Source organism: Condylura cristata, unplaced genomic scaffold (assembly GCF_000260355.1).
Source record: "Condylura cristata isolate star-nosed mole 26May11 unplaced genomic scaffold, ConCri1.0 scaffold00011, whole genome shotgun sequence".
Classification (NCBI taxonomy): Eukaryota; Metazoa; Chordata; class Mammalia; order Eulipotyphla; family Talpidae; genus Condylura; species Condylura cristata.
Window position 1 is genome coordinate 6,208,342 of NW_004567112.1, and position 24,524 is coordinate 6,232,865.

At 41.2% G+C, this 24,524-nt stretch overlaps 1 protein-coding gene across 1 annotated transcript in view; it reads left to right on the forward strand.

Annotated features, from left to right (window-relative positions):
* Nucleotides 1-24,524, forward strand: part of CACUL1 (CDK2-associated, cullin domain 1) — a 55,173-nt gene that overhangs the window by 22,969 nt on the left and 7,680 nt on the right. Inside the window, exons 4-7 of the mRNA XM_004680400.2 lie at nucleotides 12,137-12,232; nucleotides 15,957-16,059; nucleotides 19,798-19,887; nucleotides 22,137-22,275. Of these exons, the coding sequence (XP_004680457.1) occupies nucleotides 12,137-12,232; nucleotides 15,957-16,059; nucleotides 19,798-19,887; nucleotides 22,137-22,275 (428 nt within the window). The remainder of the gene's footprint in view (nucleotides 1-12,136; nucleotides 12,233-15,956; nucleotides 16,060-19,797; nucleotides 19,888-22,136; nucleotides 22,276-24,524) is intronic.

Consider the following 24,524-nt stretch of genomic DNA (forward strand, 5'->3'; position numbering starts at 1 on the left):
CTTTATTCTGGAGAAGGAGGATGATAGGTTGAAAGATTTAATAGTGCTTGAAGGCACTCAGGAGGATAGGGACAGGGTACTCAGGGAGTTTAGGCCCCTATACCTGAGGGGTCACGCCCGAGCACGTTAGATGAACTTGGGACTGGAGCCTGATTCCGAGCTGGATTCAGATGTTCCAGATTTGCTAGTGTCTCTAGGTACTTGTCGGAAGTGAAGGCAAATTCTGAGAAAAGGTAACTTCATCCTAGGCATCAGTTTGTTTCCATCATTTTTCATGTGCTTGACACTCAGTCAGAAATAACTAGTGTTAGCAGTAGGCATCAAACCAAGAGAAGTGGTGACAGTACATCTTTAGACGAGATTGAGAGAATTCATTACCTGTGTAGTCTCTCACTTGAAGAAACAATGAAGAGTTGGCCTTCAGGTACAAGGAAGTGTCCCTAAGTGAAGACTTGCAGAATCAGGTAAGAATGAAGAAAACAGAGTAAATAAGTGATCAAAGCATAATAATATCAAAATACATGACAGTTGCATGTAAGTTGGAAAAGAGTAAATGAATCTTAAAAAGTTCTGATGTGGGCCCTCCCTGGTGGCACAGCAGGCTAAAAGCACAACACTTCTGAAGCTGTCACAGCCACTGCAGTGTGGGTTCGATCCCCGGCCAGATAGGTGACCCACATGGTGCAGCAGACCTCTCCTGATCTGTCTACTGCTCCCCTCAGCAGTGCATTTCAGTAAATCTGCCTGTTCTGCTCCCTACTCTACTCTATCTCTGGTGAATCCTTCCAATACTCCTGCACCTCTGGCCTATACCCCAGTTCTATATGCATAAATAAATTATTAAAAAAAAAGAGAAGTCTGGTCTTCCCTGGTGGTGCAGCGGGTTAAAGTGCAGCACTGCAAGCTAGCTGTAACTCCTTCAGTGTGAGGTCACTCCCTGGCTCTGGAGGTGATCCACGTGGTGCGGCAGATCTCTCCTGCCTCCCCTCGCTCCCCGCTCCCCTCAGCAGTGTGCTTCGTCCATCTGCCTCTTCTGTGTCCCACTCTGTCTCTGGTAAATTCTTTCACCACCCCTGCACCTCTGGCCTGTACCCCAGTTCTGTATGAATGAATAAATAAATCTTAAAAAGAAAAACTGATGTTCTTATATTGTATAGGAAGAAGTAAAACTACTGATTTCTTTTAGACTATGATAAAACAAAGTTGCAGTCTATATAATTGTAGGGTAACCAATAAAGGACAGCAAAGGAAAATATAATTAACAGGATAATAGAGAAAATGGAATAATTTGAAATAAACAAAGGCTTCCTCACTTTCCCTGGTCTGGTTCTACTGGCCTGAGAGTTCCACTTTATTTCTGTTGCTTTTCTCCTTACTAAACTTTTTCTTTCTCTAAACAAACAAAAAGCAAGGAAATCAGGAAAGGTTAGAGAAAAATATTCAGAAAAACCAATGGGCCATTAGAAATCAGTAGATAGATTTAGACCCATATAAAGGTTACAGACGTTGCATTTCAAAAAAACAAATATCCATAGAATTGAATAGAATACTACACCCTTTATAAATAAATTTATAAATAAATTTTGTTAACATGAGGTACACCTGAGATATTAGGAGACAGGACGTTTTAAGTGATGCGAAAAGGCGTGCCAGTAACAGTAGCCAAAAGGAAGGGTGATGCCATAGATTGATACCTCAAGTAGTAGATTCAGAGCAAAGGGTTACTGGCTATAAAGAGAACTTTTTAGCATGACAAGATTCACTTACTAGGAAGATAATTCTAAATTTGTATGTATCCAAAAATAGAGCCACAAAAATAGCAGAATCCAAAGGAGAACCAAGTCCACGATCCGAGTGAGGAATCAGCACATCAGCGGTTCATCTCAGAGTTGACGTGAATGTGACGTCTCCATGAGAAGAAACCCAGGTTAATGTGCCGTTGGGCATCTGGGCATCTTTGTCTGACTTGCACCCAAACAACTGTGACTGCCACAACGGAATTCCCTAAATTAGTAAACCACCATTCTCTTTCTTTTTAGCTATTCTGTTCCTTGGTATATCAGAAAGTTAGAATTGAAAATCACATTTTGAGAGTTGGATTTTCACATGGAAAAGGAAGAATAAATGTTAGAAGTGGGGACATGAGGTAGGGAAGGGGGCTGGTAGTTGGTTCATTGTGTTTGCAGGAGAGGCGAACATACTGGAAGAAGGGAGGCGCAGGCTCGGCAGGAAGTGAGTCACGAGTCTTGCCAGTGTGCCCTGACGGCTTGCCCTGCGTCTCCCTAGTGTGGGTCCTCTTTGCTGCTTGCCTGAAAAATAGACACAGACGGCATGTTTGGTTATTGGCCTGCACTTGTCCTCTGTCCATCTGGTTTATTTTTCAAATTTACCATGTCATCTGTTTTCTCAACTGCTGAGTCCATTTACCCAATGATTTGCAAAAGCACATACTCCTTAACAAGGATTCCAGGCTCTGCACTCTCTGAACCCAGCAAGGTGGTCTGATCATATTTTGCTTTAAAATTTAACCAGGCTGTGCATTTTAAAATATCTCTGCATTTCCTCATGATTTCCTCCTTTCCTTTTTCTTCCTGCAAAGGGGGCGCTCTCCTTGTGAGGGTTCGCTGTTGCTCGTAGGCTTAATTCTCACTCCCTTTTCATTGTGTCTCTGTCACGCTTGTATAGTTGCTGTAGTTGTTAGTTTAGTGCTTTCCACATACTTAGTTACTAAGTAGGACGTCACCTCTGTGACGCTGAGCTTCTTGAGGGTTCAGAACGCTGACCTAGTGTGGTTTCCCTTAGCCCATTGTGGTCTGAAGCTGAGTTGAGTGAGCTCTCGTGTGCTGGTCATGATGCTGTTGACCAAGTGTCTGATGCCCCCCGCCCCACCTGGGTACGTGATAGGGTTGTGCTTTTGTAGTCCAGTGACTGGCTTTGGCCTGTGAATGGCACCCAGAGAGCCGGGCCTTGGACATCAGCTGCGTGGTTTCCGTGCTCCCCTTTCCCTGCCGGCGTTGTGGGTGGAGGCTCCCTTCATGTGGGTCTCTGAGTAAGGCGGAGAGGGGGTGACCCTCCAGATGGGCTTGTAATACGTGTGAGAAAGATGGCTTTTCTGTATTTTTTCCTGATTTTTAATTGAGACACAAATCATATGCCCTAACGCTACCTTTTAAGTGTGTATCTCACTGTGCATAGTCACAGAATTGTGCCACTGTCACCACCAATTCCCAAACATCCTCGTCACCCCAGAAGCAGCCCCGTGCTCATTAGCAGTCACTGTGTCCTCCCTCTCTCCCTCAGCCTCTGGCAACCACATCTCCTCTCTGTCTCTGCTCATTGGCCTGATCTGGACATTTCACACACATGGAATCTGACAGTAAGTGGCCTTTGTGGTCTGACTCAGTTCGGCGTAGTGTTTTCAGGGTTCAGCATGTTTACAGCATGATTAGTACTTTATTCTTTCTTAGGACTGAGTTCTGTTCAGTTGGGTGGTGATGCTGTGTTTTGTTTATCCACACTCATTATCTTAAGTCCCCAAGAAATTGGGGGTGTTTTCTTTTGACTGGTACAGTAAGAATTTGAATTCAAGCTTCGACATTTAGAGTGCACTGTGTTGCCCCACAGCATACGATACTTGGACTTAGTGGACACGAGCTCTTTGACTCTTAAAACTGCCTTAAGTGACGCAACGTATTTTGATTATTTTTGCGTAGTTCTGAATTGAAACTGAGGGCATTTTCTCGCATGTAGTGTTGATAAGTTGATTGTATGTTTCAGCGTGCTTTATCAAATTTATTTCACTTTCACCAAATAGAAGTAGTCTCATTTTGACCCAGTAATACCAGCAAGGGTGTTTATTCCAACAGGCTCTTTGTGGTCTGGAACTTAACGCTGCACATTTCCCCACCGCGCAGTGTTTCACCAGAGGTTTAGCTCCCAGGGTAGGGCGACAGTGCGTGCAGGGAGCAGCACCCATGGCGCACCCTGCAGTCGGTGTTCGAGGAGGGAAACCACGGAGAAGATGGGAAGAAAATGCTACAGCAGTTTTTTCCTCAGGGCTGAATTTAGAAGAGTTTAAATGAACATTTATCAGGCATTTTAATTAAAAATAATTAAAATTTAAGCCATTTATTAAAATAAAATGAGCTTTCAGTTTTTTAAGCTAAATATGTGTTTAAAATTTTTAAAAAGTTTTTCACATTTTTTATTTTTGTACAGTGTATGCTTTCTTGTCTCGGTTATAGCTCCCATGAAACTCCCCCACCAGTTCACCAATGGTCCCTTGTTAAGCTAAATGTCTTCGTTGAGTTAAACATAGCTTGATACTCAAACCAATTAATAATGAAAATTAATAGAAACTAAACCCCAGTCAGCCAGCATTACTCAATTTGAGTCACTTCACAGACACCAGATTACAAATTTACTGCCAAGCTGTGACTGAGCCAGATTCTCTTGTTGCGTAAAATCAGAAAGGGTTATGTTGCTGTTTGTTTTTTTTTGTCCAGCAGGTGGCAGCATAACTCAACTCGTGTCTTGTACATGCCATTTTGAAATTTTATTTTGTTTCAAATGACTATTTTCTGTACCTGTTGAACCATGAGTCTGTTTTTGTGTAGTTTTTTTTTTTTTTAAGATTTTCACTGTATGAAATTTTTTTTTTTAAACCCCTTGTTAGAGTGAGGGAGATCTTTACTTAGGGCGATTATTGCTGGTTGCCTTTCTATATAGATTTTAAGTAAAAATAGTATCATTGCCAATGGTAAGTTGTGATTGTCCTAATGAAATTTTTTCTGAATAAGCTATTTGGAGATCTATTGAAGTCCAAATTAGAACTAACACAGTTGTCAGGGCAAAGCTATTCTTGCCTCACTTTCCAGTCCTGTTTCATTTTGCTGTGTGTGTGTGTGTGTGTGTGTGTGTGTTGGGGGTGGGGGTAGGCAGCACTTCCCTCAACTGAAGTGTACTTTTGTTTTGAATAGTGGGGAAATTGGGGGGATTTGCTACCTCAGCACAGTGATAGCAGACCTTTGCCTAATGCAGGACGACGCCCCATCCTGCCCACCATGGGTAATGGGTAGGTTTTGCCTTGGGTCACCAGGTACCAGGACGCAGGTGGGACTTCAGCTTCTCCCTTTAGCAAACAGCTGTGCTTTGCATCCAAGCAGGTGCAGGCCACGGCCTGGCCGATCATCAGCACCCTGTTGCTCAGGAAGCGCCTGGAGTGTGCGTGGATTCATTTTCTCCTGCTCAGTCCCAGACCTTGACAGACCTAGCAGATCTGTACCAGGTGAAGGTCTCTTCCACTACCCTTAGCCTTCTCTCAAAGAGCAGCCTAAGCCAAAGGGCTGAGGAGTTTGTGTGGGTACACCTCGATGGAGCCTCCCCGGAATCCTGTAGTCAGTCCACAGTAGACCTGGAATGATTCAGTACAGTTTCTGGGCTTCTCTTACCAACTGTTACATGTGCCGTCACCACGGGAGAAGCAGTTCATCTCCCCCTTTTTCCTCAGAGGAGTCTGTCCGTCTGGAATTCATTTCACCTGTTTGCTGGACACTTCTGTTGTAAAATAGAGAGACCTCAAACAGTGGGTCACACAGGTTACAACTTTCTGTTGTCATGAGGATGGGACTAGTGTTCTCTCGACTTTTTGCTTCCTCAGTGGAGGGGGCGCTTCATGTCACAGTTACAGTCACTGAGCTTGGGAACAGTCAAGAATCTGTTCCATTTCAAAGAAAATTTGCCAGTCATCTTAGTGTTAAAATGCCAGTGGGTCCTGTTGTTCACTAATTTGAGTGCAGTCTGAGCTGCGTCATCCCTGGTGTCCAGCGGTGACTGGTGTGGGTGGTAGCTGTTCCTCTGGAGTCCGTCCGCCAGCTGCTCTCATTCCTTTGAAGTGGGCTAACCCAGTGGTTCCTAAATGCCTGACAGCCACCAGACCACCTTTTTAGTGTCCCTCGAAGTTCTCATTAAAATATACTTCTGGAAACCTTTGGAGTCAGGACTTGGAAAGTGGTATCAGCGTCAGCATCACTAGCGAGGCCTAGTGACTTGGAGACCAGCATCCCTCAGGATCTGCTGGTCTTGGGCGGGAGTCACGGTTCTGAGCTCTATGCACAGAGGGGAGTCAGCTTCTGGTTAAATGAGATCACGTTGTTGCTGAAGCACTCAGCACATCTGTGCCGCAGAAGCGCTAGTCTGGACAGGCACTGTCCCACAAAACTGCGCCGTGTTAAATAGCAAAGCACAGTTTAAATACCTGCTGAAGAGGGGCTGATGTCGACAATGGCGTGTGCAGACAGTCGTGCAAATGATACTGTAGAAATGCACTTGGCCTGCGGTATATGATCATACATGGTTCAGTGACAAAAGCAGATGATAAAATAATGTAATTTCATATTTGTTAAAACATAAAGACACAAAGACAGAAGAAAACATGAATGGTAGTTACCTACCAGCCTTGGTAATGGTTCTTTTTCTATAATTTTGATTTTTAAAAATGTCGGTGACCTTATGAAGAATTGTTAGGTTATGATAGCCTTGTTAGGTTTACCAGAATCTTCCTTCCTATCCTTTTTTTTTTTTTCATTTTATTTAGAAAAGTCACGTCTTCATTTAAAGACAACCAGAATGTTTGTTTTTGTAAATATAAAACCTCATACTCTTAGTACATTTTTTTCATGTTTCATTTTGGTGGGATGGGGTATGACCTAGTAATAGGAGGAGGAGCATAAATATAACATTGTGGAACTTGTTTATATTTTATTTCTTTGGTAGCCACAAGTAAATGTTAAAATTAAAATGAAAGAAAAGTTTAGTTCCTTAGTTTCATTAATTACATTTTAGTTGCAGAGCATATACATGACTAGTGACTGCTGTACTGGGGAGTGTACACACAGGGGCATTTCCTTATCACAGAAACTTCTAGTAGGAATTACTGACCTAGATCATGGCGTGTTTGAAGCTACAAATAGTAAAATTACTGAAACAAGCCATGTTATAAAATTAATATACATCTAGTAAGAGTAGTTGACCAAACCTTACCTAGCTTTCAAAATTAAAAATAACAGACTTCTTGCTATGAGATTTTGGTCAATATCTAGGATCTGGGATCTGGGACCTGATCAGTGTGCTTCCGAAGCAATGTATTGTGTGTGTGTGTGTGTGTGTAAATAATACAGATACTTAGCAGGTTGAGTCTTTAAAAATTTTTAAATTTTAGATAGCAAAAATTACTTTGTTTTTAATGTAGTACTATTATCATGGAGTTTTACCTTTGTTGAATTTAACTTTAGAGTGTTGTCTACAGAAGAATACCTATGACATTATTCATTGCAGCACTGTGCTAACACAAGATTCAGCAACAAGTTATTGATATGGGGCCAGTTTAAATTGATTGTGCATTCAAACATTGTACTTATAACACTAAGTTTCTGTAAGTTTGCTTCAGATATCAATGAGTGTTCTTAAAATCCTTCCAGGGAGTCTGCAAAGTCAAAACCATTTTTCTGGTACTAATAATACTAATTGTGCTTCTCACTGTTGACTTTTGCTCTGATGGTACAAAATAAATGTGGGGAAAACTGTTGGTGCCTTGGCATGACTCTTCCTATACCCTCAAAGCAGAAAATAAAACAAAAACAAGCCATTTAAAAATGTCCTGGACGAAACAGTGGAACTAGTTTTGCTTAATTGTGACTTTGAGTACACTTAAAAAAGAATTCCATATTAAGAACTGGGAGCTGCATAGCAAAGTACAGTGATTGTTTTGAGGAAAAAAAACACTTGAGTAGTTGTACAAGTTTGGAGCTAGCTCAGTGGAGTTTTTCTCTTGTACAACACTCTTTATTTGAAAGAATGCCTGATAAATCTGTCTATTTAGACTTTGGTATTTGACAGGTATTTTCTCAAAAAATGAATGATGTTTGTTACTTAAAGGAGAGCAACTGACAGCAGATGTTGCCAGTGATAAAATTTGAGCGTTGAAGTGAAAATTAGAATTTTGGAAACCTGTATCTACTACTGTGATCTTGATAGCTGCCTAGAACTTACTTGTAAACACTCTTCTGGGGAGATTTATAGTGCTACTAGCAAAATTAATTTTCTTTGATGTTGAAGAGTGAAATGTGTCATCATTGGAAGATTGACATAACTCAGTGACGCAGTATTTTCCGAATGTCCAGTTCATGATGTCATAAACCGTATTGAAAGATCCATTCAGAGTAGGAGAGGCCCGGGGCTGGGGCTCGGTGGGGCAGGGTGTAAGAGTCATTGATAGCTTCTGATCTCATGTTGCAGCTAACCTTTATAAGCAGCCACCACACATCAAGTTTCACAGTAGCCACAGTTATCTGAAAAGGCTACTAAAATACGCCTTTTGTCTGTAGCCATCTGAAGCTAGATTTTCTTCAGTTGAACTGGTTCATTGCAGAAGATGTGAGAATGCAGCTGTCTGCTGTTCAGCCAGGCTGTAGAGACTTGCAAAAATGTAACAATAATGCCTTTCTTTTTACCAGTTCTTTTTGTTTCGAAAAATGTAGTTATTGATATCTAACTATAGTTTATAGTATAAAATACATAATTGTATTTAACATTAAGATGTTAAAATGCAGTGAACTTGTTATTTTAGAATGCATGAATATGTATTTTTAAAACCCAGTTTTAATTTCTAGTGTTATAATCTGATATTGTAAATATTGATAGATATAGCCCACATTATAAAAAATAAACTTTTGGAAGGGTCTTCAGTTATTTTCAAGAGTTAAAGGGTTCTTGGAGCCAAAATGCTTGAGAACTACAGGAATAAAACAGTCTCAAGATTGGTTGTTTGGAAGAAGTACAGATCTTGGTGCATGTCTGACTTTCTTAGGTATACGTAAAATTTTTCTGGAAGAATATAAAGAAATGAAATGTTGGTTGGTCACAGGAGGAAATGACAGGTGCATTCTTTAATCTAAATCCATTTGGACTCATTTGAATCTTAAGCCAGATGAGTGCATTAGTTATTAAAAAAAGAAAGAAAGAAAACATTCCTGCCAACTTTTATTACAGGGATGGAGGTCTGTTGCGAAAAGTTGGAGCAATGGTTCTTTTTCTGGCAGCTTGCTTTTCCTTGTTTTGTTTGAGAAGAAAATTAAGCTTATTTTAGGGTAAAAATACCTCATTTACCGGGGAGCTGGGAAAAATTTTTTTCATTTTTTGTCCAAGGCAAACACTTTAATATTGAAGTGATATAAATCAAATAGGTCACATTTTCCCCAGTGACCCGAAGTCTACTGAATTTAAGTTCTAAGGAGGGACAGTTTGATTAGTTTTTTAATAACAGTGATTCCCAGTAAAAGATTGGATTTATTTTATAAGACTGTTATGATTTATAGACCCGTTGCTTACAGTGTCTGGAATAAGAGCTGCATGAAATGTGGAAGCAGAAATACTAAGTGAAATTCTGACATTTGATTCCATGTAAAAGGTACTTTTAATACTCATAACCTTTGAGACTTTGGGAATTCTTGGAAAAGAATAACCAAGGGACTCACTTTTATTTATTCTGTCTCCTGTTAGTGTGCTTTTGAATCAATACTCATGCTTTTAACTTTGGGAACGATAAAGTATCATTTTAAGAACGGAGGAATTACTTTCATGCAAAAGTCCTTCAGATTTTTTTCTGGTTTTCATATAACACTTTGAAACTTGTTTCTTTGAATACTCAAATTTATCATTCCAGAGTTCTTTGAAACCATTTAGAGAAAGGTATTATTTGTGATTCTGTTCATGCTTTGTAGTTAAAAGGTTGCCCAGAATGTGGGAGCATTTCCCCCAGTTCCTTTAATAAGGAATTTGTTAAAGTAACAAAAAATGCCTTCAATAATTGTAATGTTTTTTCCAGGTCCAGATACAGGTTGGTTCTTATAGGAAATGTCTGCGTAGTGTTAATGGGTGATTAATTCAGAAGGCTTGCTTACTCTTACTAGTTACTATGCGTGTATGTGGGCATTTTCTACAGCACTTACACATTATTTTTTTTGGTTCTCAGCGATTAGATACAGCATTAACATTTTTACTATTTTAGATATGGGGGTTGAAATGAATTGCCTGATGCCTTAAAGCCTTGTTAGCAGTGAAATCACTTAGATAACTTAGATTTAAAGCAGACTGCGTTTGAAACAAGACCGTCCTGGCCCGCGCTGGGGTTATGCAGACACAGGACAACACCCAGTGGGAGACGTGTGAGGTGCAGTGGTGCTGGCGCTCTGCTGTCTCTGCGGGTTTTGAGACAGCACACCACCCATTTTGCAGGATGAATAGGAGAATTAGCCAAGTTGAGGCCCTCGAGAACGGGCTCCAACCTTCAGGTAGCGCCTGTATCCGGGAGGCTGCGGCCCACCTGCTGCTGCGCTGCTCCGCTGCTCTTTGGGAACCACTGGCCCTTCTGACCACTGTGCTGGGCTGCTCGTGTGGGCGAGCAGGTGGTGATGGTGGCGATGCAGTTGGGTGCCTTGAATTGGAAGTTTGAACTTTTCCCCACCAGTTTCAGCGCTGTAGAAAGAATGTAAATGGATGGAAGGACTCAGATTGGCCTGGGTTTGAGCCTCAGTTCTTGGGCTTACTCTCTGTGGGACTAGAAGTCAAGTGACTATGTATGAGCTCCAGTTGCCTCTTGTGAAGTAGAGATTAAGTTCAGCTGGCAATCAGGAGGACTAAGACACATAAATTAAAGAGAGCACCTAGCACGCTCCAAACCTGCGGGTGCTGGTGCGCACGGCGAGTGGGCGGGGGGTCACTTCTCGCGCTGTGAGCGGCCAGGAGGGCTGGGAACAGCCAGTGGACTCTTACTTCAGAATAGCATTGGAACATGCGGCACTTCTGGAACTTAAGTGGTTTTATGGTGTCGTATATAGAAATTTCATATTTAGGAATCCTTTAGCGTGGGTTTTCCTTATATTCGTATTGGAAAGCATTTCTCGTATATACGATGCGCCTGCCATGGCACGAGATTGCAGCGAGTAAATCCTGGCGTGGAGTCAGTTCTCTCTGCATGTACTGATTTATTATTTCCAAATATTCTTAATTTTAGACACATTACTTGCCTATTTCTATGTTTCTTCAGTGTTAAAGTGATAACTAATTTGGCTTTATGAGACATTTAGTCTCATACATTTAGTATTTTTTTTTATGAAAAGAAATACTTTTACCTGAATGTATTTTTGTAAAAATAACTTGTCTTACTCTAGTTGGGTTGCCACAAACCAGGTGGTTTAAACAACAGAAACTTATTTCCATAGTCCTAGAGGCTGGGAGGTCTGAGAGGTTTCTGGCAAGGGCTCTTCCTCACTCTATTGGCCCGTGTCCTGTGTGGGAGAAGCTCTCTGCTGTCTCTCTCTGTGAGGGCACTTACGTGTAGGATGAGGGCCTTACTCTTCTTACCTTGTTTAACTATTTCCTTACTCCAAATACAGCTGCTCTGGGGGTTCGAGCTTCAGTCTAAAAATTTGGGATGTTCATATAGGTTTAGTCCCTTACATGCAATAAAATTGCAAGTGTTTTCTTTTGATGGCTTTGTGACTTGGAATTTGGTAACAGTGACATAAGTGCCAGCCATGTATTAGGGGAATTTTACTGCTCTCCAGAACTGCAGATATATATGGATCATTTTAGCCCTGACTCTCTAGCCAGTAAATATTGCTTACAGTTGCTTGTAGAAATGGTACCCATTGATGTAAATGGTATCCATTTACAACCATGTTAGTATAGAACTCAGAACATTATTGTGCTTAAGATAATTCTAAAAATTCAATGGCTATTTAAATAGTATATTAACCCTGTTCCTTATCCGGGTCCATTGTAATTCAATGATGATTTTAAAAATTGTATCATTTATCTTAATTGTGAATTCACCCTCTTACTCTTTAGTGGTATGGTTTTCAAAGACGGCTGAGTCAAACCTCAGATTTGTATAGCAGCTTTGGGAACAAAGTAGGCAGCCTAACTAAACCTAAGGATGGCGGAAACCTCCTCCCTCTCTGAATTTCAATGTGGATTATGGATTCCTTCTGTTAAAGACTGCTTGCATTTTAGGTTGTGAGTGAAGATCTTTGTATCTTGTTTCCCAGAATGATTACATTTATGTTTTTTTCCACAGGCCAGCCCTCCAGATCTCTATATTGAAAGATTTAATATAGCTCTTGGGCAATATATGGGAGCATTGCAGAGCATTGTGCCTCTTTTCATATATATGGTAAGTCAGAACTATCTCCAGCTCCCAGATACCCAGGGGTGTTGATAAGCATCAATGGATGCCAATTTTTCTTGGGCTGTGTGTTTTATGTTCGAAGCAGTCTATTTCAGTAATGTTTGATGTTGTTGACATGAAAAAACTATTTATTCTTTTGCTATTTGAAAATTCCACTAGTAACATTGCTCAATAGCAGTCACCCAGTGAACATTTAGGTCATCTCTGCCATCTGTGCATGGTCCTGTACTTGGGAAAGAAAAGGTATGTTAAGAATAGTTTCCTGGGTCCTCCCTGGTGGTGCAGTGGGTTAGGATGCAGTACTTCAAGTTAGCCACAGCTGCTTCAGTACGAATTCAATCCCCACCCCGAGGTGACCCACACAGCACAGCAGACTTCTCCTGACCTGCCTGCTGTTCCTCTTAGCAGTGTACTTCCTCAAGCTGTCTGTTCTACTCCCCACTCTGTCTCTGGTGAATCCTCTCATCGTTCCTGCACCTCTGGCTTGTACCCCACTTCTGTATGCATAAATAAATACATCTTTAAAAAAAAATCGTGTCCTGTCCTCAGAAAGTAGAACGTTGAGACCTGTATCAAAAAATATATATGATAAATGCTGAGTAAATCATTCCATAAAACAAAGAATAATAATTTAAAAAAAAACAAAGAATAAAACATGCTTTCATTCTGATTGATTTTCTTTGGGGGCATGTGCCATGAGTATACTTTATATATACTTTATAGATTCTTGAGTTCATTGGAAGCCCTTCTCCCACTCTTAAGTGTATAAAGTCACAGAATCTGTTTCATTTGAGGGGAGGCCCTAGAAGGCACTGTGCCAGTCCTTCGTATATTAGTTTAAGGAGTGGGATATTTCCTCTGATCTATTTCCTGAATAAGCAGATGTGATACCCAAAGTGACGTCCTCTCCAGCTCCTCTCCACCGACAGACTTTATTGAAAAAAAAATAATCTTTTTAAAATTAGATTAAAACCCGTGGGGATTACAATTGAGATGGAAAAAAAAAATGTACAAAATGATGTAAAAATAAACTGTTATAAAAAAATAAAAATTAGATTTTTTTTTTAAAAGAAGAAAGTGATTCATTTTCTGTAGAGGCTTGTTGCTTTTTTAAATTTTATGGTAAGATCCCAAAGTTTAAAAATTTGCTGTCATTTAAAAATAAACCAACATCAGATTTATTTTTTCACAGTTAAAGCATCTTAGGTCATAAAATGCAACTTAACTACTTCCATAGATTAAGAGCTTGAATCTCATTTCTAGTTATTTGTGAAAATTATTAATTGTTCTCATTGTCCAGAAAATGGAAATATCTTGAACTTTGGCACTGCTTTTTGGGAAAGTTTATTTCTTAAAATAGTTTAGAATATTAACCTATACTCAGTAAAATATCCTTTGTAGTCACAGTAATAGAAGAAGGATTTCCCCCCACCAAAAGTAGGTAGGAAAAAATTGCAATAAGTTTGCAAAACAAGAGAGACACTTTCCTTGGTTATTTGAAAAAGATCAACAACCCTAATTTTGTTGAAAAAATGGCCAAAAAGATATGGGTAGGTCACACAAAAAAATACAGATGGCTTATAAACATGAAAATACACTCAACATCTTAAAGATCTGTAAAATGAAAATAACTTTTAATGTCTTTGTTGGTGAAATTGAAAGTGGATAAAATCACCAATTCTGGTGGCTCTAGAGAAACAAGCCTCTCACACTCTGTAGGGATCTGTAAGGAAATATAAGGGCGTGCAAATGGGTAAAACATGTTTGGAAGACTTTCTGGCATTTTTCAGGATTAAAAACCAAGCTTTTTGTCAGAAATTCTACCTCTCAGAAGTTATACAAATAAGCTCATAAATATAAAGCTCGTAATATATTTGCATAAGAATTATGCAGCATTGTTTTTAATAGCAGAATATATTGGGGAAATCTATTTTATTAGCAGGAGACTACTCATTTAATAATTCATGAAAGATATAGAAAAATAGGCTGTCTGCTATCAGAGAAAAAGGTCTTCTCAAGTTACAACATTGGGTAAAAAAGCAAGGTGCAAAGCAGTGTAACATTTCTTCATTAGCAAGTATTTTCTTCTTTACTGGAAAAAAAGAAAGTCTACCTACAGGTATGCGAGCCACACTGAGGAGCATATAAATGTTCCCCAGTGTAGAGCAGGGCCATGGGGTGGGACCGGAGGGCTGCCGTGCGAGACTTGGATCGGCATGGCTTTATTTCGTTAGCTTGTGCATGTTATTTTTATGACCTTCTTAAAAGGAAAAAAAGCTATGTTAAAAATGAGGAGAATCAGCAGCTACTACGCACTGAGTTAACATCTAAACATGAACAAATTCAGTGTCTTGACTTGGAGTTATTCTAATCAAGATGTTCTTGCCTGCAAGAAACTGAAAGCTTTGATTCAAAGAGATTTAATAAAAAAGTATTTTCTCTTGTGATAAACCTCCAGAAAGAAGGTGGGCTCCCCCAGGGCTGGGGGACGGCAGCCCTGCAGCGTCACCAGGGCCTCAGCTGCCCCTTTGCTGCTCTGTACTGTTCCCAGCACCTGTTCATCCTGTGCTCCTCTTGGTTCTATGAAAAACGATTATAAATGACTCGATCCCAGGTTTCTTTCTGTCTTACGGAGCTACATTGGGTCATGTGTGTACCTTTGCCCCTAGAGGTGGCCTCTAGGGAACACCATCAGCTAAGTATTCATGTCAGGGCTGTGGGCTGGGAATGGAGGCTGTCATTCATGTCATTCATGCCAGCCCACTGCCTGCTGCCAGCCAGGAATGTGACAGGTGGGGGTGCCTTCTGGTACTGTTTCCTGTAGATTTGGTAGTGTTTTTTTTTGTTTGTTATAAAGATCTTATTTATTGATGCATACAAGAACTGGGGTATGGGAGGGTGAGAGGATTCACCAGAGACAGAGTGGGGAGCAGGACAGGTGGATCTAATGAAATACGCTGCTGAGGGGAACAGTGGGGAGACAGGAGAGGTTTGCAGCTCTGTGTGGGTCAGCTCCCTGTGGGGGATTCAACTCTTTGCAGTGGCTGGAGAGCTCCATTGTACTGGGACTTTAACCCCTGCACCACCAGGGAGGCCTGATTGGTAGTGTCTTTAAAAAGTGTATTGATTGGGCCCTCCCTGGTGGTGCAGAGGGTTAAAAGCACTGCACTAAGAAGCTTAAGCTACTTCCTCATGAGTTCCTGCCCTGGAGGAGATCCACATGGTGAGGCAGACCTCTCCTGACCTGTCCGCTGCTCCCCTCAGCAGTGTACTTCTTCGATCTGCCTGTTCTGCTCCCCGCCCTGTCTCTGGTGAAGCCTCTCACCCTCCGCATCTCTGGCCTGTACCCCAGTTCTGTCTGAATAAATAAATAAATCTTTAAAAAAAGTGTATTAATTGCCTGTTCACAGCTCCTGTGTTTATACATCCCTGTCTAGCTAATTCAATCCAAAATGTAATTATCTCCTGTAATAAAGCTCCAGAAATTAGGTGTCTTCCAGTGTTCTTCTGGAAATGTGTGGTTCACGGCGTTCTGACTTTGTGTGCTTCTATTCCCATGCCAGAGAAACGCAACTGACAGGCGGCATCTTCGTTATTTGATGCATATGCTCTAGTCAACACCTTAATATTGTCTTAAAGTACCTTTTAGTGGTTCAGTAGATTTAATTTTCCCTCGTTGATACACTGAAAATAATTTATTCTCTTTCAGAATAAGTTTTACATCGAAACCAAGCTTAACAGAGATTTAAAAGATGACCTCATAAAGCTGTTTACGGAACATGTCGCAGAAAAGCACATCTGCAGTCTGATGCGTGAGTAATCAGCTTCTGGCGGGACTGAGGACCCGGGCACACTCACCGTGGTCAGGGCGTGTTGGCAGCTCCACCCGGTGGGTGTCGTCAGCTCTTGATTCATACCGCAAGTGGAGCTGAGGCCCAACTCTACAGAGACGCTGAACAACTGAAATGGGACTTGAAGGTCCCCAGCGAACTGGGGGCAGTGCAGCTTCCAGAGCACTGGACGCTGTATTCATGCCTGGCCTGATCCTGGCTCCCCGGTTTTGGTTTTTTTCTGATGACGAGGGAAATATTGGGAGGTTAACTCCTAACTTTGCTACTAATAGCCCTAGCCCTAGAAGGAGCTCAGTGTTCTATCTGTGGAACTGTAGTATAGAATGCTCTAGTTTTGATTCTTTAGTGGGAAAATCCTTGTCTTGACTGGCTCTTTCATTTACTGATTATCTTTGGCAAAACTCTCAGCCCTTGCCCTCTCAGGCTTTGAGAATGTTTGCTGTGGCAGCCTAGAGGGTTAAGTATGCAGAATACAGTGTGGAGTTCAGTGCTTCCCCCTTCTCTTCCTGGACCCCTGCCGCCTCCCAGTAGGTAGCCTCTTGACTTTCTAATATCCAATTAGTCATTTCCTTCTTCAGACCTGCTCGGAATGTTGTGCTCAGTTATTACTGCTGTGTTACCCCCCCTCCCCGCCCCCCAAAGCACAGTAGCTCACAACAGCTATTTATTTATTTGACTGCAAATCTGCTAGTTGGGCAGGGTTCAGGGGCTGCCTCTGTTTTCTAGCGTTGAGACTTGACTGGGATGGGGGGGGGAGAGACACTCACAATGGCTCGTTTGAGCAGCTGGCAAGTTGTGCCCACTGTGGCCCCTCTCTTGTGTTTCCTCTGGTAGTCAGCAAACTATCTTGTGTGGAAACTGAGCCCAGAAGTTGGCATGGTGTTACTTTTGTTCTATCCCGTTGGACAGACAGCCACAGAGCTCAGATTCCAAGGAGGCAGACATGGGGGGCACACTTCGCAGTGGGAGGTGTGCCAGAAGTATTTGAGGGCCACGTGTTAAAGCCATAGAGCCGAACAAAATGGATGCCCTCTCTGCTCGTAACTGATTGGTGCTCAAAGGCCCCTTCCCACCAGGTGGTTCAGGAATGAGGACGGTGCCTTCTCACTGCACATAAAACTTTTTCTTTCCTTGGTTTACTTGTTTTCATAGGTTTGTTTTTGCAGTTAGGTGGATTCTACTTCTGGCTGGCAGTAAAATTGTTTTCCTTTGAAATCAATTCTTACTATACATTTAACTTTGAAAAACAGAAGTACTAGAATTTGGATTTATCATGGTATATGTAATACAGTATTGAGGGTTCTGCGCACGTGACAGAATGGGTCGGTTAATGGTAGATGCATCCAGAGAAATGTGGTATGCTGAGTGGCAGTGGAAGTTTACCGGTCGGGTTGCGTGGAGGGTTTTCATTTCAGTTCTTAGCCTTAGCAGGTGTTGTCTGCTTTTTACTTAGACCTTAGTTTGATTTTTTTTTAAGGATTTATTTATTTATTCATATAGAACTGGGATACAGGCCAGTGATGAGGAGGGTAAGAGGAGTGGGGAGCAGAACAGGCAGATCAACGAAGTACACTGCTGAGAGGATCAGCAGGAGGGTCAGGAGAGGTCTGCCGCGCCCTGTGGATCTCCTCTGGGGCAGGCAGGAACCAAACTCATGCAGAAGTGGCTTAAGCTTCTTAGTGCAGTGCTTTAACCAGCTGCACCACCAGGGAGGGCCTAATTTTAACATCACTTTTGATTTCCAGACTTCCTATTGCAGAGGAGCTTAGTGCTGGTCCCAGTTCCACTATTAAAAAGCCAAGTGACTTTCAGCAAGGCATTTCAAAACTTTCATTCATAATCTGTAAAGAAAAAGGTGTGCACTAGAAGTTCTGTAAGGTTCTGGTGTAGCTTTAAAACTATTGATTTACAGTTAAGAGTCAGTGGGATGGTTGGGGATTCTTCTTGAAATTAACAGTTTTTGGAAGAAAACAAAGTTGCTGTTTTTGGAAGAAAACTGTTCCTGACGGTAACACTTTGGAGCTCTTTACATGTAAGATTAGCCTTTCAGTCATGGCTGGTGGAGTAGAAAAAATGCAGAGTTTTGAGTGAAACACAAGTTTTTTGACCCTTTCTGTACTTGCTAGTTCTGTATTTTTGTTTTGTTTTGAGCTTCAGTTCCCTTATCTGAAAAACAGAAAGGTAAATAATAGTTTGCCAGAAGGTAAATCTTCACTAAAGCTTAGGAGATGTAAACACAGTAGGGTTGAATACTGAATACACACTTTCTTTTTTCTCTCAAGCACCATATCCCCACTCCCATTTCTTTTTCCTTAAAATAGATCAACAAGAAATCTCTTGTTTTCCTAAAAAGGGTGGAGAAGATTTTAGTGAAATGTTACACCTTTTCAACTCTAGTAATCTTTCACAATTGTCATTTTCAGCTAATTCATCCCAAACTAATACATATTTTGTGAATAATCTGTAAATTTAATTTAAGGGTTTTTACAAATGTGAATACCTGACCCAGTAATAACTGTGTGGTTGAAACTGAAGAGTTAGTGGAACAAGACTTAACTGAAAACCAAATGAATGGCCAAAAAGAAGGAAGAGGGATTAATGGAGACCCTGGATTTGGGGCACACGTTGAAATTTGGGAGAACCTTGAGAAGCGACTCTCAGAAACATTTAGAATTTCAATTTTTAAACACTGCATTTTAAAATATTTTGTTGATCTGAAATGCTTAACTGATCATTCTTAAAATTTATGCCATTCAAAATAACTGTCTACCAGTGCTAAAATCGGAAGAATTAACTTGAATGACCTTTGTGATATAAACTTAGGTGTAATTCACAATGTATTTTTGAAAGTGTAAAATCATTGTTGGCTAAGCAAGATGGTGTTTCAGTTAAAAAAGACATTTACCAAAGAAATTCAGTTTGCACAGTTTAATAAGCCTGACTTAGAGTTAAAATTATAAAAATTTTTGGTTAATAAAATGCTTACCTTAGAGAAATTAAAAATGGTTTTGTGTCTGTTGTTACCTAGAAAAATTACTGTACCCACTTGAAATATTTTAGTAAGTTTGTTGTGTGGCAGTCGATGACTGTTGTCACTTGCAGTCAATCACGTGGTCACCAGAGTGCTGGAGTGAGCCAGGTGAGCCTGTGTGATCTCTAGCTTTTACCTTTAGTGAGAAGAAAAAGTACACGTACCTGTGGCATTTGGGAAAGTGGGTTTCTGACTGATCACAGTTACTAAAATTACTAGCAATGCATCTTTCAGAAAGTTCTGCCAGCCTCAACTATGGTGATTTAGGGGAAAGAGGGATGACTGAGGGGGTTTCTTTCAAATTCTAGAGAACACTTCATTCCCCAAATGAATTTCTTTTGAATCACAAACTTAATGGGAAGCATTCTTTTGGCTCACTAAGTCCATGAACACTATTGCTTTTAGAAAGCTTTACTTATTTTCAGAACTTCTGTGAAAAGTATCATTCCATTAGTTTCAGCAGAATTGCACAGTCACTTGTTTGATGAAGCTTCTGGATTGAATTAAGAAAAAAACAACTTTTGAGAATATAAACTCTTATTTTTCCTCCTGTGCTGTTCTTTTCTTGCACTTGCTTGCCCTTTAGCCTTTGGGAGAAATAATAATAGCGAAACCTTGACAGTAAACGTTAGATCATTTTTATAACCCATTTTCTCTTCATATTTCAGCTTTACTTCTAGAAGCCCAGTCAACACCATTTCAGGTCACACCTTCAACTATGGCAAATATTGTGAAAGGCCTGTATACTCTCAGACCAGGTAAACATTCATCTTTTCCTTGGGGGTTGCAGTTGTTTGTGTGTTTCCAGCCTTATCCCTCTGTTTTCTAGTGTGTAGTGGTATTAGGATTTGCTACAGCCGTAAAGTCAAGTAGATAGGTATTCATCATTGTGAAATGTCAACGCAGGACTGCCTGGTTCTCTCCTCATGTAAACCAGGTAGTTGGGAAATAAAAGAAACAGCTTGTAGGAGACACATTCGGGGTCACGTCTAACCGCTGCCTCCCTCTCTGGAATCTCCCACTTCTGCCCCAGGCTGCATGTGTGCACCAACACACATTTACACCTCAGCACTTTTTACGTTTGTTACGTAATTTGCAGGGAATGTAGAAGGATTAAGAATAGTTTGAGAAGTTATAATAGCAGAACCAGAAGTCAGAGATCACTATATTCAAAGGCACGGTTTGCAACTTAACTCACCATAGCAATTTTAGAATAACAGCGGGAATTTAAAGGAATCCCAGATGCTTTGTGTGTATCCTTCCTAATTGTGGAAACACAGGGGATAATTTTTGATAGTAATTCCCTTTCTGTGCAATTCTTTGGTCATTTGAAGATTAAATAGAGAATTAACACAGTACCTGTTAGCATAATCAGGTTATAAACTGTTATAAACTGTTAAGTTATCCAGAGAGTGGTTATTTCAGGTCATTGATGATTTATTTAAAAGCTGTGTCAGAATTTGGCTTGGTAAAGTGTAAAATTGGCACATGAGTTAGACTATGGTGTAAGAAATCTTTTTCCTCAGCCTTTTGTAAATGATTAGTGATTTGTAGAGCATCAACTTTAACATTTGAGTTGGATCAGGCATGGTGCTCTCTTCATATTTTTTGGGACAAATTATTTGCATAAAGTTGTTCTATAACACAGCAGAAATATTGTATGTGTCCAATAAGCTGATTTTTGTAGAATTTTGAATTTTCATTTTCCTGCATGATGAAAACGGCTCTGAGTGACCACGGTAAACGGTGGGCCTGCTCCTCCCGCGCTCCCTGGCCCGCAGCCCCCGGCGCTGCCTTGATAGGTGGCAGCGCACGCGCTGCTGGGCAGTGTTTGACTTTATGCTTTTGTACTTAACCCGGATTCCAGCCTTGTACGGTGTTAAACTGGGCTTTTTCAAACTTAGAATTATTTACTCAGATTAGTTTTTAAGATGAGCTCACCAGATTCGGGCGTTGACAGTTGGTGGGTCCTGATACAAACGTAAGATATTTTCCAAAAGACAGCATTTGAAAGGATCTGATCAGAATCAAAAGGGGTGACCCTGCTTTTTCAGACCCGCTACCACAAGGACAGCGTGGCTTCAGCAAGCCACGGCTGGGGTGGGGTCAGGGTGTGGGGGGTGCAGGAACATGTTGTTTGCACGCAGCATTCACCGAGTGGAGGGAAGTGTGTTTATGCTGGTGCGAGTTTTTCTGAGTGCTAACAGGGCTGTTACTTTATTTCTTGTGAATTAGTCAGTCCTGTCTCATTTATCTGGTCTTACTAATTTGATAAAAATAGTTTAGCATAAAGATGATCATCTTTGTTGTGTCTGATACAGATCTTTAGTGTAGACTTCACTTATTTGATAGATCATGTTGTTTTTTTTTTTTACAGAGTACTCTTTGGGTCACTAATCTTAATTTTTGATAACTATTCAGTTATCTTTTATTGTTACATATTCTTGGGCTGTTATAACTTAATACTAGGAACAGTGGATTGTTACTTCAAAAGTATTTGCCGGTTAATCTCTGGTCCACTTACTCCGTGTTCACTGTCGATCCTCCCCAGGTTTTCGTGGTACTTTTTTTTTTTTTTTTTAAGTCTGAACTGCCTGTTCTGTTCTGTTCTTTGACCATGAAATTGTTTTAGTTAATGCTTAGTAGGGCCGTATTTCTGCAGAATCCCTTCTCTCCCACTCAGAGATCCTTGCTTATCTTGTTCGTGTTTTCATCTATATTTAGATTTTTCAGTAAGATTTATTCAAAAATTCTCTAAGGACTTTGATTAAATTTTGTTAAACCAGTAGAATGTAAAATATCTGATTTCTTTATACTGTACATTCTTTGCAGAAAGAAATTTAGCCTTTTCATCCTCTTAGCAGAATGGGATTACACTCGTTTTTTCCCCATTTTAAGTTTCGTTTGATGTATGTTTTTGTTCTTTGGACAATAGAAGGCTTTCCCTTTCCACTTAATTCAGTTAGTCTGTATGATTTCCTTAATGAATCTTTTCCTTCCCTTACAGAGTGGGTTCAGATGGCTCCAACCCTATTTTCTAAATTTATTCCAAACATTCTCCCTCCGGCGGTGGAATCCGAACTTTCTGAATATGCTGCTCAAGATCAGAAACTTCAAAGAGAACTCATACAGAACGGGTTCACGAGGCAAGTGTCCTTCCTCTGGTGGCTGAGCCGTCCATCCCTCTGCCCATTTGGCTCGCTGGTGGGGGTGGGAGTTTAGCAACTCCACACGTGGAGTGCTGCAGGGGGCCGCTGGGCCTCGATGTCGGGGGGCTGCTCTTCGCGAGCGGGTCATAAAGAAGGGATTTCTTGAGCACTTAGGCTGACCAGCCTCCAAGAGCTTTTCCATTTTTTTTTTTTATTTTACATCCATTTTTTTTTTTTTTAAAGATTTATTTGTGCATACAGAACTGGGCTACAGGCCAGAGACTCAGGGGTGGTGAAAGACTTCACCAGAGACAGAGTGGGAGCAGAACAGGCAGATCGACGAAGTACGCTGCTGAGGGGAGCAGCGGGCGGGTCAGGAGAGGTCTGCCACGCCATGTGGTCACCTCCGGGGCAGGCGGGAATCGAACTCATGCGGAAGTGGCTTCAGCTTCTTAGTGCAGTGCTTTAACCCGCTGCGCCACCAGGGAGGGCCCTACATCCAATTTTTTTTTAAAGATTTATTTATTTATTCGTACAGAACTGGGGTACAGACCAGAGATGCGGAGGGTGAGAGGATTCACCAGAGACAGAGTGGGGAGCAGAACAGGCAGATCGACGAAGTACACTGCTGAGGGGAGCAGCGGGCGGGTCAGGAGAGGTCTGCTGCGCCCTGTGGGTCATCCCGCTGGCTCGGGATCATGCTAAAGAGGTTGCAGACGGCTTCCTTAGTGCTGTGCTTTAACCCACTGCGCCACCAGGGAGGGCCCGAGCTTTTCCAATTTTGATCTTCTCATATTAGCACTGAACATTGGGGAAAAAATGATGTGCGACCTTTATGGTCAATTATAATGTGCTCTTCTGACTAAAGTGGCAAATAATAACTAATTTTATGACTAAACAATAAAGAGACTTAAGATTCTGTTTTTCATATTTTCACTTTTGCCCTAAGTTCTAGTTTTTTCTTCTTAAAAAGGAGGATAGTTCTATTCACTTACATTTTTCTTCCTTGGCTAATTTTTCTAAGACTTGCAATGTAGTGTGATGTCCTTATCCCAGAGCATCTTGCAAAGTACATATTTTCAACCGACATAAATGATAGAAAAATTTTGTGGTTCGCAATGGGAATTAAATGAGCAATTTAAACATTTACTATGAGAATTAAGTCCTTAGTTATTCTGATGGATACTTTGCACACACTGGGCCTTACCTAAGGTGACTTTCTCATATTCGCTGATCCACTGCACAGCTGGCCCAGTCTGGTAGAAGGGGTCACTCACCCTCATCTTGTAACAGGGCAGGGAGAGAGAGGGCCCCTCCTGAACCCTCAAACCTGCCTGCTCTAAATAGGTTCTGCCATCCGCTGCATCAGGACAAGACATAAGAGCTTTAATGGAAAGGAACTTTAATAGAGTGAGTATACAGTACAGAAGACAAAGAGTGTAATTTCTAAATCAGACACCTGAAGTTACCCATCCCCTCGTGGGTCAAAGTCCACCCAAAAGGGATTGGCCCAAAGCAAGGCCTGCAAGCCCACCACAAACCTAAAGCACCTTCTGGCTGGAACCCACAGAAAAGGGTCAGACATAGCCAGACGGGTCTGGGAGGAAAAGAACATAATCAAAATCAGTATAAACACTGCCATGGTCAACCTCCCCACGGGTCTGTCACCCACATCTCTTTCAACCACAGGGCCAAGAAACAAGCACAGTTTCTTCATCACATGCTCCCTGCTCCACATTGCTTCCTCATGTCTCCTGGCTCTGCGTCCTGCTGCCTTCTTCAGACTCCCTCCTTCTGGGTGGGGAAGGGACCCTGGAACTTCCCCTTTTCCTGGGGACCACCCTGTACAATCTCAGTAGCAGAGAGAAGGTCTGCCTGAGCTGACTCCTGCACATGGATTCTCAGCCTGCCTCAGGCTGGATTATTTGGAGATGTCCACTGATCCAAGCAAAAATTGAGAATGTAGTCCAAACTGTGTAACAGAGACTCTGACTGGCTGTGCTAATTGTGAAGTTCATTTTATGGTTTATGCCTAATCATAGGATTGCTGTTCAGACTCACAAACTGTTGTTTCATTTAAGGTTATCTTCTGTGTTTGTGCTGTAGGGAGCCCTGAATAGGCAGCAGACAAATTTAATGTAGATGGCACAGAGTGAGTCATTAATTGAAGTGATATGTGAATATTGTCAGATATTCTCCCCTGCCCTGTTACAAGATGAGGGTGAGTGCCCCTTCTACCAGACTGG